At 45.6% G+C, this 13,736-nt stretch overlaps 1 protein-coding gene across 1 annotated transcript in view; it reads right to left on the reverse strand.

Moving 5' to 3' along the window:
* Positions 1-13,535, reverse strand: part of RNASEH2B (ribonuclease H2 subunit B) — a 51,351-nt gene extending 37,816 nt beyond the window's left edge. Inside the window, exons 1-2 of the mRNA XM_038761851.1 lie at positions 13,340-13,535; positions 570-641 (exon numbers count right to left, since the gene is read on the reverse strand). Of these exons, the coding sequence (XP_038617779.1) occupies positions 570-641; positions 13,340-13,403 (136 nt within the window). The 5' untranslated portion in view covers positions 13,404-13,535. The remainder of the gene's footprint in view (positions 1-569; positions 642-13,339) is intronic.
* Between the last annotated feature and the right edge of the window lie 201 nt (positions 13,536-13,736).

Here is a 13,736-nt window from a genome sequence, read left to right on the forward strand (position 1 = left end):
CTATTGCTCGGAAACCAGAAAACACCTACAGACCTGGGTTTTCTTCAAAATCCCCAAATTTAAGAGAAAAAATTCTCACCGAAAAAATAAGGTGATAAAAAAAATTCAGAAATGTGGGCACTAGGTGAATGAGCTGACATGACCAGAGAAATCCATGGCATACCTGCTTCCCCACTAGTGATGCCTTCTCCATGTAAAAAGCAATTTGTGAAGAAGGAAGCAGCGTGGCCTGGAGAAGCAGCATAGTATAGTGGATACAGCACAGGCCTGAGAGTCAGAAGGACCTGGGTTCTAATCCCAGATCCTCGAGTTGTCTCCTGTGTGGCCTTGCACACATCACTTAACTTCTCTATGCCTGCCTCAGTAACCTCATCTGGAAAATGGGGATTAAAACTGTGTTCCCCATGTGGGACAGATAACCTGGTATCAACCCCAGCGCTTAGTACAGTGCTTGGCACATAATAAGCGCTTAAATGCCATAAAAAAAAAAGAGTTGAAGTCACCCACGTGTGCCCAACTATTATCAATACCCAAAGAATATCACCTTCTTAGCACACATATAGACTTGCCTGTAGCGGGGTTGTGAAGTCTTGTAAAGACAGGTCCATCTTCAAGTTTCTTAGGAAGATCAGTAAGAGACTCTGAAACATAAGTGATAAACTCATAAACAAAGAGGGCTTGTCTGCTAAAGTCTAGTTGGCACATTTCACCACTTTACCTCTATTTTCTAGAAGGACAGTCAATGCTTTTGAAATTCCTATTCCTCCTAGTGTCCTTCAACTGTATGTGTGCAAAACCATGTTTTGATCCAACATAACATGACGGGGTTGTAGTAGAGCATCCAACATTTTATCTGGAAGAGATAAAATGTTTGCCAATGGAAACTGTCTCTCCTGCGGACTCACATTTTGGACTTATGTGAAGATAAGGCCGTTGGAACGGGGCCACTGGGATTTTCATTTGTCTTCTGCATGTTTCTTTCAGTATGCTGTGGATGAAAGGGAAGCAGGTAATCTGTTTCTGAGGCAGTTTGACGACTGCCGCTGCTTGCAGGGAAACTTTGGCATCCCCTCCCTAGGTTCAACAGCAATAGAAGCCAGATGGAAGCAAATGATAGATGGTTTTGCGAAGCGTCCGGTCTTCCGAAAAAGGCCCATCCTCAGGTTAATGATTCAGTGAAACATTTACATTCAAGAAACTCAAGGTTAACGTTGCCAGGACAATCTTGAGATGGTCATGCCATATTTCAGAATATAGTGAATCTTTCCATAATATCAACTTTTGGACAGAACGGTGAAAACAGAACAAAACCGGTACCATCTAAGGGATAGTAAGGCAACAGACTAGCTAAGGGGCTTTAGGAGAGGAGGCATTTCTAAAAAACTCAATCCAAACAATATTAAACATTTCTGGATACTATTGTTCTGGTGTCATGAAAGCTGATGAGCCCACATAGTGAACTCCAAGGCTAAACTGGATATTCCCAGGATGAGTTCACACATTTCAGGAAGAGACAGGGACAAGGAGGTTATGATTCTAAGCTGTTTAATAAATTGGACTGCCCTTATTTCATTTTTCCACACCCAGAAAAATGTGGATAAAAACCATAGTTGGTCCTTTGGCTTCTACTCCACATTAGGCTACTTTTGGCTACCACTACTCTTGACTCCCAAATCTACCTCACCAAGACCCAACCTCTCACCTTCTTAACCATCTCACATGCCCTCTTATCTTTAGATCATCTCCACATGGATAATACCCTGCCACTAACTCAACATGGCTAAAACTGAACCTACATCTTCAACCAACATCTCTCATCATAGTCGACATTACCATCACCCTCCCTGTACAGCCCAAAAGCTTGCAACCTTGGTTCCATCTTTAGCTCCTATCTTCTCACTTTTGGGCTATATTACAAAGCAGCGTTGCTCAGTGGAAAGAGTCCAGGCTTGGGAGTCAGAGGTCGTGGGTTCTAATCCCGGCTCCGCCACTTGTTAGCTGTGTGACTTTCTCTGTGCCTCAGTTATCTCATCTGTAAAATGGGGATGAAGTCTACGAGCCCCACATGGGACACCAACTACCTTGTATCTACCCCAGCACTTAGAACAGTGCTTTGCACATAGTAAGCGCTTAACAAATGCCATCATTATTATCATTACTAAATACCGCTGCTTTTCCTCTACAATATTTTCTGGACTCACCCTTATGGCTGTCTTCCTGATTCAAGCTCTCAGATGTCAACTAAACTATTGCATCAACCTCCTCATTAGTCTAGATTATAGGCTTTTCTCTAAACTGTAAACTCATTGTGGACAGGGAATGTGTCTGCCAACTCTGTTGTACTGTACTTCCCCCAAGACTACTGGCTGATATAGATTGATCTCTGTGGCTCCAACGGCTCCCCTATTGAGTCTCTATCATCCTCTACTGTCTGGACCACCTTTTTAGTAATCACCTCCAGTGGCTACCCATGTCCCTCTGCATCAAAGAGGAACTCCTGAAACTCTTTCAAGGTGGGGAGACCCATGACTGTTGGACCTAGGGAGGGAGGGAATTCCAAGCCAGTGGGACAGAGTGGGAGCAAGGGGAAGGAGTAGAGGCAGGGCCATCAAGAGTGCGGTACAATTACATTACCTAACGGGAAACCAAGAGAGCAAGTCGGAGAATAAGTATCGGGAGAAGAGAGCAGCTAGGTAAGGTGGGATCATTCAGTGAATCAATCAATCGTATTTACTGAGCGCTTACTGTGTGCAGAGCACTGTACTAAGCGCTTGGGAAGTACAAGTTGGCAACATATAGAGACAGTCCCTACCCAACAGTGGGCTCACAGTCTAGAAGAAGTGAAGAGCTTGAAGCCAACGGTGAGGAGTGTTTGTTTCACGTGGAAGCTAGTGGAGGGTTTTGAAGAGAGGAGAGATGAGGGTCAAAAGATGGTTTAAGAAGACGATGAAGTAGAGTGCAGTTTGGGTTGGAGGTGGGAGAGACGGTGGTTAACATATGCCTGCTCGAGTATAGCCATCCAGTTCTCAGGCTGGTTAATGGACAGACCCTCATTCCTGAGGCATCTGTCCAGCCACATTCCACAACCTCATTTCAACATCCTGTTGCTCTCCAACTGCCTCAGCGAACCCTTCGCTGGCCACTCATCCACATAAGCCTAGCTAACAAGTTCCTTGAGGGCAGGACCTCTCTCTTTAATACTCTCTGTACCATGCTTGGCAAAGCACTAACTTCAGGGAGCCAATCTCTACTGTGCTTAATGGAAACAGGAATAGGGCTAGTAAGTTTTCACAGTCTCCCCTGGCACAGACTTTCTTCAAAAATCTCTAAGTTGTAGGCTTATATTACAGAAAACAAAATTTTGAAGTTTTTTTGACACTCAGACCCTCAGATCCAACAAAATTCATTTGATTTTTAAGTTTTCCAACAGCTCCCCATCTAGTTTTTGGGTAGGACTTCTTACAAGCTCAGTTAGCTCATAAAGTGGCAGCATGGTAATAACCCCCCCCAAAAGATTCCTGACTAGCAATACAATTTAGAAACCGACTGAGACACAACGGAGGGTGAGAGACACCAGACTGTATTGTCTATGAAATCAGCTTTTTTATTTATTTTTTTCTTTTTAAATCAAAGTGATGGCAACAGCTTTTCCCATTTTCATCAGAGCTAAGAATTCAGCACCGGGGCAAGAACCTACCCGTTGGGACTGCAGAGCTAGCCAAAATGCTTGAATCAAAATAGGCACAGCCAAGCCTGCAGATCGGCGAGAGGAGGGTGAAAGACAAAGGGATTGTTGAAGAGGGACTGTTAACTGGTTTTATAAACCTTCCCAGCCCAGCCCTGATGAGAAATGACAATCTCCCCTCTGATTCAACTCCTTTCATCCTTTAGGGGCCCTTTAGCAAAGATTGCATAGGGGGAAGTTCTAAACCAGAGGAGCCAAAATGCCCATTCCAATGATTCTCACCTTCTTCCTATCGGAGGAGGCCAGTGAGCCTAATTTTTTCCAGGACTGCTTGGTTTGATGTAGAAGGTCATGCTGCAGGGAAACACTAACTGCACCTCAATGTCTTATCATATAACCCTGCCTTATTTAACCACAAAATAGGAACCAAGAAAAATGACAAATGGGGGATTGACAATTCTTTTTATCTTGCTTCGCTTTGAAGGGGAAATATTGGCTCTCTCCACTCCTATACATTACAGTTTCTTTGCAGATCACAGAAGGAAACCTTTTAAAAATAAAGGAGAACCAAACTGCGTGCCTTCTCCCTCTTTTGCTCTTTCACTTATGTAACTGCCTCGCTAGCCGGGTTTTAAGGAAGTAAAGGGATATGCTCCTTTTAGTTCACCAGATGCTTTTCTCAATGAGCCCACTTCTGACCACTGCACAAGGTGAGGCTGAGCTCTCTTGAGTCAGCAGAGGGACCACCGTGAACGAGGACCTGCGAGGGAGAATGCCAGCCCCCGGCTTATAGCCCGAGAGCATCCCCCAGCCCACCTGCACAGGGTGTATGTATTTGAGAGCACAGAGTGACACGGAGGGTGGGAGAAGGGGTACTTTTTGATTCTGTCCTTCGCAAAGCCGCCGTGGTCCACTCCATCTCCCAAGCCCTGCCTTCGGACCGGTGGAGACCACAGCTCTGAGAATCGGGAGACCTGAGCCTAGTCTCTGGGGTCTGGCCCATAGGGGCGTAGGAGTCTGACCCCAAAGACTATCTAGGTAGTTCCCTGATGCCAGGCAAGAATCCTGAAAAAAAAATAGCTGGCTAACATGGGCAGCAAAGACCACACTGGTTATTAGGGCAACCGTTTGCTTGGGTTACGTGCTACATTACAGCATTAGCACTGTCAGTCATGTGTGGGTTCTGCACTCACACCCAAAAAACCCTCTTTGCCTGGACTTTGCCAGGCTCTGCATCCCTGCTCCCTTACTAGCTCGTTGCACCCCATGCCCCAGGGGTAGACAGGCAGAGAGTGTGAGTAGGGCTGCACAAATCAGTACCGCTACCGATTCCTCCATATCAGTTCTTTCTCCTGCTCCCCAGCTATTTTCCAAGAGGACAGCTTCCACCTGCACCTTAATTCCAACCCTTCTGCCTGTGCCTCTGACCCTTCTCACCTCCTAAAACAGAGGTAAGAAGCAGCATGGCCAAGTGGAAAGTGGAGCATGGTCTCAGTTCCCTCATCTGTAAAATGGGGATGAAGACTGTGAGCCCCCCCGTGGGACAACCTGATCATCTTGTAACCTCTCCAGCGCTTAGAACAGTGCTCTGCACATAGTAAGCACTTAATAAATGCCATAAAAAAAGTGGAAAGAGTACAGGTCTTGGAGTCAGAGGACCTGGGTTCCAATCTTGGTTCTGCCACTTGTCTGCTGTGTGACCTTGAGCAAGTCACTTAACATCTCTGGGCCTCAGTCACTTACTCAGTACCTACTCTATTCAGTAGAGAAGGTGCCTGGGAAGACTGTAGAATCTCCTGCCACTGCAGGTTTTTACCCTGGAAGATTTTTTCCCCTGCCTGAAGTGGACTAAGAAGAAAGAGCCCTGCAGAGGTGCGGAAGTGGTTCAGTAGGCTTCCCAAGGGGCCTTTCCAACTTCGTTGTTATATACATTTCCCCAGAGACAGTGAGGAAAGCAATTAAAGTCAAATTCTAACATTTTAGGTATATTTGTTCCATCTGGGCTTTTGACCTTTCAAATTAATGGGTGAAGTTTGTCTACAGAATGGCAGAGGCTTCAGTTCCACACATCTGCACACCCAGTTCTCACTCTATTGCTCAAGCCTTAACACCACTACTCATCTTCCTCCTCTGCCATTCATCCTGCCTTGGAGGAGAAGCAACGTGGAAGTAATTTTACAGATGAGGAAACTGGGGCCCAGAGAGGTTCCCTGAGTTGCTCGGGGCAGGTGGGTGGGGAAGAATCACAGAAAAGGTCGGGGGCAGGACCAGAGGGCCTAGAACCCAGGTTTCCAAACAAGTGGGGAAGGACTGTTGTTGAACGGAAAGAGCAGAGGCCCAGGAGTCAGAGGATCTAAGTTCTAATCCCGGATCTGCCGGTTGCCTGCTGGGTGACCCTGGGCAAATCACTTAGCTACTCTGTGCCTCAGTTACCTCATCGTTTAAATGGGGACTAAATCCTCCTCCCTCCAACTTAGACTGTGAGCCCCAAGTGGGACAGGCACTGCGTCCAACCTGATTACCTTGTATCTACCAACTGTTACATTGTACTCTCCCAAGTGCTTAGTACAGTGCCTCTGCACACAGCAAGCGCTCAATAAATATGTCTGATTGAAACCCCAGCACTTGGTACAGTACCTGGCACGTAGTAAGTGCTTAACAAGGGCTATTAAAAAAAAAACCAACGCTAAAATACCCCTCAAAAAACATACAAATAGGTTTTCGTTCTTTCCACCAGACCACACTGTCTCCTTGCTTACTCAAAGACAGAGAGGGTCAGCGACACTGACCACTGGAGGAGAGGCTAACTGAGCTCCTACTACCATCCTGTGAGTGGAGGTGGGGATACCTGCCAGACCTGGGCTTTCCACTGAACATCCTGAAAGGGTGCAGTTCTAGTAGAACCAACGACTCCCACATTGCTGCCTGTAACCACTCAAAGCTAACTAAAAGGCAAACTATATTGTACAAGAGGTAGAGTGTAATTATTCAAAAAACTTATCTAAAACGAACGTTAGAAGTTGGCAGCTTTCCAGGAAAAGTGTTTTTCTTCCCATCATAATCTGTTCTATTCCTTGCCCCTTTAAAGGTGGATGGAAGCCAATGTTTAATCTAAAAACTAACATTGCCAAAAAGATCCCCCTCCCACTCCCCCCCACCACAACTCCCCGCTTCTGAACCTGTTCTCTGACATTAAGCAAAGTTGGCTTTTTTAAGGGTGGAGAAAAAGCCCAATGGCCCTTAAACTTCATTGGAAACATCAGGCCTTCTCCTCAGTCCCGCTCTATAAACTGGGGAAACTCTTATTAAATTAGGAAAAAAAGGAGTGGGTTTAAGAACATGAGAACTGACTGGTTGTCCATCCAGCCCAGTATCCCATCTCCGCTAGTGGCAACACAACAGCAAGGCCTGGAGGCAGAGTGCCCACCTGGTCTTATTTACAAAGTTGCGCTTGCACACTAGAAAAACAAACACTACAATTGCTCATTTTATTTTTTCCCTAAAGCTAATAAAAGTCTTTCCATCTTCTACTTAAGAGGAACAGATCCTTGCGTTCTAACCTCCGTCAATAGAATTCTAAAAAACTTAGGAGCTGAATGATGTTTAAGTGTTACCGTGTACCGATTACAAACACTTATCATTAGGTCTACACTACAACCCCCTCCAAAACCCTAAGCATTTGCCAACAACAGTAAAAAATAATAATGTTTACCAGAACTCCCTCATTTTTTAATTCACAAGTGTGAAACTCCAGCCTCAAGTACTTTGCTGTACATATTTCTGGGGGCCTGATAATCATAAATTAGGTTACCTCCAAAAGAGAAGACTTCAGAGTAAACCAAGGCGTCATTGGAAAAAACCTCTGTGCTCATAGGCAGCGAAGCCTACTGGGAAGGACACAAGGCTAGGAGTCAAAAAAGGTTCTAGCCCCAGCTCTGCCATTAGACTGTAAGCTCTTTGAGGGCAGGGAGTGTGCCTTCCAACTCTCCCAAGCACTTAGTACAGCTCTCTGCACACAGTGAGTCCTCAATAAATAGCGACTGACCGAGGAAACTCAGTGATTCTCAAATAGGAGGAAGCCATCCAGGCCCAAGGTCTGAACAACGGCTTCTCAATTACATCATCAATCAACCAGCAGCAAGACTTGGAAGACAAATGTGCCACCGCAACCGAGTAAACTCCTGTGTATTGGACTGATCACTGTCTCACCTGCTCCACACTTAAGCTGGCAATACAACCCACGTAGTAAAAATAACAGCTCAGCCATCAAGATGTCAAGTAGCCCTACTGACAGGCAGAACTCCCACCTACAAGTATCAAAACAAACGCTGAAAGATGCAGGCCAAGTCTATGGGTATAGCAAGATGACAAAACTCGAACTGATTCCACGGTGACCCAGAGAGAAACTACACGCAACACGGCAAGGAGTGTGCCATCAAATTTCCCCTGGTATCTCCCGGTAACAAGAGGAGCAGCCTATAAAACACTTGCTAAGAAATGCACTCAGTTCTGCCATCATGGCAAATTGAGAAACATTTCTTTGACAACGCAAACCCATTTGGGATACAACACACTGAGCCCTTTACTTCCCCCATCTGTTCTGACCACGGACCTGGCTGTGTACACCTTAAGTACTGTCATATTCACCACAGCCCCACAGTACTTATCATCAATGTTATTTACCGAGGGCTTACTGCGTGCACAGCACCATACAAAGCTCTTGGGAGTGTAGGATACAACAGAGTCGGCAGACACATTCTCTGCCCATTATGAGCTTATGTAAATATTCTTATACTCTTGTATTTCCCTTATCCATAATCTATTTTAATGTCTGTCTCCCCCTGTAGATTGTAAGATCCTTGTGGGCAAGGATGACATCTACCTATTCTGTTGCACTGTACTTTCCCAAATACTTTTTTTTTTTAAGGGCTACTTGTTAAGCACTTATGTGCCAGGTATTGTACTACTCACTGGAGCAAATATAAAATAATTAGGTTGAAAACAGTCCCTGTGCCCCATGGGGCTCACAGTATAAATAAGAGGGAGAAGAATTTAATCTCCATTTTACAGATGAGGCAACTCAGGCACAGAGAAGTTGAGTGACTTGCCCATGATCGGTTACCCACGGTAGAGCTGGGATTAGAACTCAGGTTCTCTGACTCCCATGCCCAAGCTCTTTCTGCTAGGCCATGCTGCCCACCGTGAGGTCCTCTCCATGGTTGCTGGGGTGATTGAAAAGACCTGCAGATGAGAAGTCACTCCACTTTTTCATTTAGTGGTATTTATTGAACACCTGCGTGCAGAACACTGTAATAAGCTTTGAGAGAGTGCAGTGGAGTTAGAGAGTTGGCCTGTGTCCAACCTGATTAGCTTCTATCTACCCAGTGCTTAGAACAGCACCTGACCCGTAATATGCACATAATGAATACCGTAAAAAAGGGGAAATATTCCTGAGAATGACAGGCATTCACATTTCTCCAACAGGGAAGCAGCACGGCCTATGGCAAAGAGTTAGGTTTGAATCCCGGCTCTGCCACTTGTCGGCTGTCTGACCTTAGACAAGTCATTTAATTTCTCTGGGCCTCAGTTACCTCTCTGTAAAACAGGAATTAATACTCTGAATCCCATGTGGGACAGGGACTATGTCCAACCTAGCAACCTTATATCTACCCCAGTGCTTAGTACAGTGCCTGGCACATAGTAAGCTCTTAACGAATACCATGAAAATAAAAAGAGCGCTCAGGCCCGAGACTCAGAGGCTATGGGTTTAATTCAGTTCCTTCATCTGCAAAATCATCATCATCAATCGTATTTATTGAGCGCTTACTGTGTGCAGAGCACTGTACTAAGCGCTTGGGAAGTACAAGTTGGCAACATATAAAGACAGTCCCTACCCAACAGTGGGCTCACAGTCTAAAAATGGAGACTAAATACTTGTTATTCTTCCTTCCATTCCCCCAAGTGCATAATTTAAATAACTTTCTCCCATCAATGACTATCAAAAGGCTTTTGCACTGCTACCTGATAGCAGAAATGAACCACTCTCTTTTCTTTGGAGTTTTGCTAAAAGGGACAAAGCTACCAGGACTCATTTTTCACCTGCTTTATTAAAAAAACACCACTAAACCTGATAGTAAACTTAAGATGCTAGTTCTCTGATGGTTAAAATATTGGACCCAAGCAAAAAAAATTAAGTTCTCATTGATATTACTTACAGGTCCCCAAGTTACACTTCTATTCAGAGAGTGGGAAGTTAAACTAATTAAACTTCAACTGCATCTATCCAACTAAAGTGTCCGTTAACTTTTGCTTTTCTGCTTAAAAGATTCACCACTTAACGGAAATCAAACCCGGAGAAAACAAATCTAACCGTCTGTCACTTTCTGATTTTTAAAGCTGTTTCCTGCCAGGTGCCTGCAAATAAAGCCATATTGAAATCATCACATTAAAGCTTTAGTGTCTGTACAATGATTACCAATTCCACGCTCATTGTGACATCACTGGAAATGAAATGCATATTTTGTTCTTGGGGCACTTGATCTTTCCATTAAGAAATGACGCAACTTCAAGTGCCTGTTTGCAAAATTAGGCGCAACCAACTATATAAATGCTAGGCAATCATGTCGAGCCTAACATTTCGTGATTTATTTGAATCACTTTCCACTGGTGTTGATGCAGCCGCACTCAAAATAGTTCAATGAAAGGAACGGAGAAGAGAAAGAGGGAAAGAAAAGGAATAAGAATGGGCTCTAACAGGGCAGGAGCCTGAGAGATAATGTACAAATTATATATGAAAAAATGTACAAAAATAATATATATGGAGTGGGGCTCAGAAAGTTAAGATGCTCATGGAATGATATACACCTTCCCTCCTCACCCTGACTCTCACAACAAATTCACATCACAAGCAAAAGAGAAGCAGCATGGCTCAGTGGAAAGAGCCCGGGCTTTGGAGTCAGAGGTCATGGGTTCAAATCCCGGCTCCGCCACCTGTCAGCTGTGTGACTTTGGGCAAGTCACTTAACTTCTCTGTGCCTCGATTACTTCATCTGTAAAATGGGGATTAAGACTGTGAACTCCACATGGGACAACCTGATCACCTTGTAACCTCCCCAGCGCTTAGAAGAGTGCTTCGCATATAGTAAGTGCTTAATAAATGCCATCATTATTATTATTATTAAACTCACATAGTATTTGAACTTAAGTCGAGAAGCATCAGGGCCTAGTGGAAAGGGCTCTGGGCTGGGAGTCGGTCAGGAGACATAGATTCTCAGCTGTAACCTCGGACAAGTCACTTTATTCTAGGCCTCAATTTCCTCATCCATGAAATGGGGATTAAATACCTAGACTCCCTCCCGCTTAGACTTCTCCATGCAGGAGAGTTGTATCTGACCCGACTGCCTTGCAACTAGTACAGTGACTGTCACATAAATAGTCAATCAAATTTATTGGCACTTACTGTGTGCAGCACACTGTACTAAGCACTTGGGAGAGTACAGTATAATAATAATTGCAGTATTTGTTTTGCACTTACTAAATGTGAGGCACTGTACTCAGCGCTGGGGTGGATACCAGCAAATCGGGTTGGGCACAATCCCTGTCCCACGGAGGGCTCACAATCTCAATCCCCATTTTACAGATGGGGTCACTGAGGCCCAGAGAAGTGACTTGCCTAAGGTCACACAGCAGACGAGTGGTGGAGCAGGAATTAAAACCCATGACCTTCTTACTCCAAGGCCTGTGCTCTATCCAGTAGGCCAGACTGCTGCTCAATATAATAACAGACACACGCCCTGCCCCTGAAGAGCTTGTACTTCCCAAGTGCTTAGTACAGTGCTCTGCACACAGTGTGTTCAATAAATACGATTGATTGATTGATTGTACTTCCCAAGCGCTTAGTACAGTGCTCTGCACACAGTAAGTGCTCAATAGGATTGATTGTACTTCCCAATTGCTTAGTACAGTGCTCTGCACACAATAAGCGCTCAATAAATACGATTGATTGTACTTCCCAAGCGCTTAGTACAGTGCTCTGCACACAGTAAGCGCTCAACAAATACGATTGATTGATTGATTAAAGCCTATAAGGGGAGACAGACATTAAATAACGGATTTGTACGGAAGTGTTGTGGGCCTAGGAGGGGATGATGAATAAAGGGAGCAAGGCAGAAGATAGTAGAAGGTGAGGAAAAGAAGGTTTAATCGGGGAAGGCTTCTTGGAGGAGGTGTGCCTTCAGTATACAAATCTTCCATTGATTGATTGATTGATTAAAGCCTATAAGGGGAGACAGACATTAAATAACGGATTTGTACATAATGTTGTGGGCCTAGGAGGGGATGATGAATACAGAGGGCAAGGCAGAAGAGAGTGGAAGGTGAGGAAAAGAAGGTTTAATCGGGGAAGGCTCCTTGAAGGAGGTGTGCCTTCAGTATACAAATCTTCCATTGATTGATTAAAGCCTATAAGGGGAGACAGACATCAAATAACGGATTTGTACGTAAGTGTTGTGGGCCTAGGAGGGGATGATGAATTAATGGGGCAAGGCAGAAGAGAGTGGAAGGCGAGGAAAAGAAGGTTTAATCGGGGAAGGCTTCTTGAAGGAGGTGTGCCTTCAGTATACAAATCTTCCATTGATTGATTAAAGCCTATAAGGGGAGACAGACATCAAATAACGAATTTGTACGCAAGTGTTGTGGGCCTAGGAGGGGGTGATGAATAAAGGAGGCAAGGCAGAAGAGAGTGGAAGGCGAGGAAATGAAGGGTTAATCAGGGAAGGCTTCTTGGAGGAGGTGTGCCTTCAGTATACAAATCTTCCATTGGTTGATTGATTAAAGCCCATCAGGGGAGACAGACATTAAATAACGGATTTGTACATAATGTTGTGGGCCTAGGAGGGGATGATGCATAAAGGGGGCAAGGCAGAAGAGAGTGGAAGGCGAGGAAAAGAAGGCTTAATCAGGGAAGGCTTCTTGGAGGAGGTGTGCCTTCGGTATACAAATCTTCCATTGATTGATTAAAGCCTATAAGGGGAGACAGACATTAAATAACGGATTTGTACGTAAGTGTTGTGGGCCTAGGAGGGGGTGATGAATAAAGTGGGCAAGGCACAGGAGAGTGGAAGGCGAGGAAAAGAAGGTTTAATCGGGGAAGGCTTCTTGGAGGAGGTGTGCCTTCGGTATACAAATCTTCCATTGATTGATTAAAGCCTATAAGGGGAGACAGACATTAAATAACGGATTTGTACGTAAGTGTTGTGGGCCTAGGAGGGGGTGATGAATAAAGGGGGCAAGGCAGAAGAGAGTGGAAGGCGAGGAAAAGAAGGTTTAATCGGGGAAGGCTTCTTGGAGGAGGTGTGCCTTCAGCATACAAATCTTCCAACTGTCCCTGACTTCGGCCAACCACCGGCGGGGGGCGGTGATTCATTCATTCATTCATCCAATCGCATTTACTGAGCGCCGAGCACTGTACTAAGCGCTTGGATAGTCCAAGTTGGCAACGGTCCTTACCCAACGGGGGGCTGACAGTCTAGAAGCACAGGGTGCCTTCCGGACTGTCAGCTCGTCGAGGGCAGGGATCGGGCCTACCAGCGCTCAGCACAGCGGGAGCGCTCAGCAAACCCCACGGCTTGACGGGGACCTGAGTGCGAGTTTTACCTGGCGCAACGAGCACCCACTGGGCGCTGCGAGGCTGGGCAGGCCGTTTCTTGTGAGGGAGCATAATAGCCGCCACCGCCACACCTCCTTTCTCCTCAGAAAGACGCGCGGAAAACGGCGGCGCGCGGGAGCATAATAGGCGCCACCGCCACAGCGCCTTTCTCCTCAGAAAGACGCGCGGAAAACGACGGCGCGCGCCGCCGAAACGGCCCCCCCCCCCCAAAAAAATGGCGGGAGACGGGTCCATTCCTGCGAGCGGGGGGGGGGACGGTCCATTAGAGGCCAAACCCCTTGCGGGGTGGTATTGTCGGGCCAGATACTAATTCTCCACATTTTCTAATATCTGATAAATTGAGAAAAGGTCGGTAGACGACGTCCACTGCACGACCTCGTCCTC

Source organism: Tachyglossus aculeatus, chromosome 20 (assembly GCF_015852505.1).
Source record: "Tachyglossus aculeatus isolate mTacAcu1 chromosome 20, mTacAcu1.pri, whole genome shotgun sequence".
Taxonomy (NCBI): domain Eukaryota; kingdom Metazoa; phylum Chordata; class Mammalia; order Monotremata; family Tachyglossidae; genus Tachyglossus; species Tachyglossus aculeatus.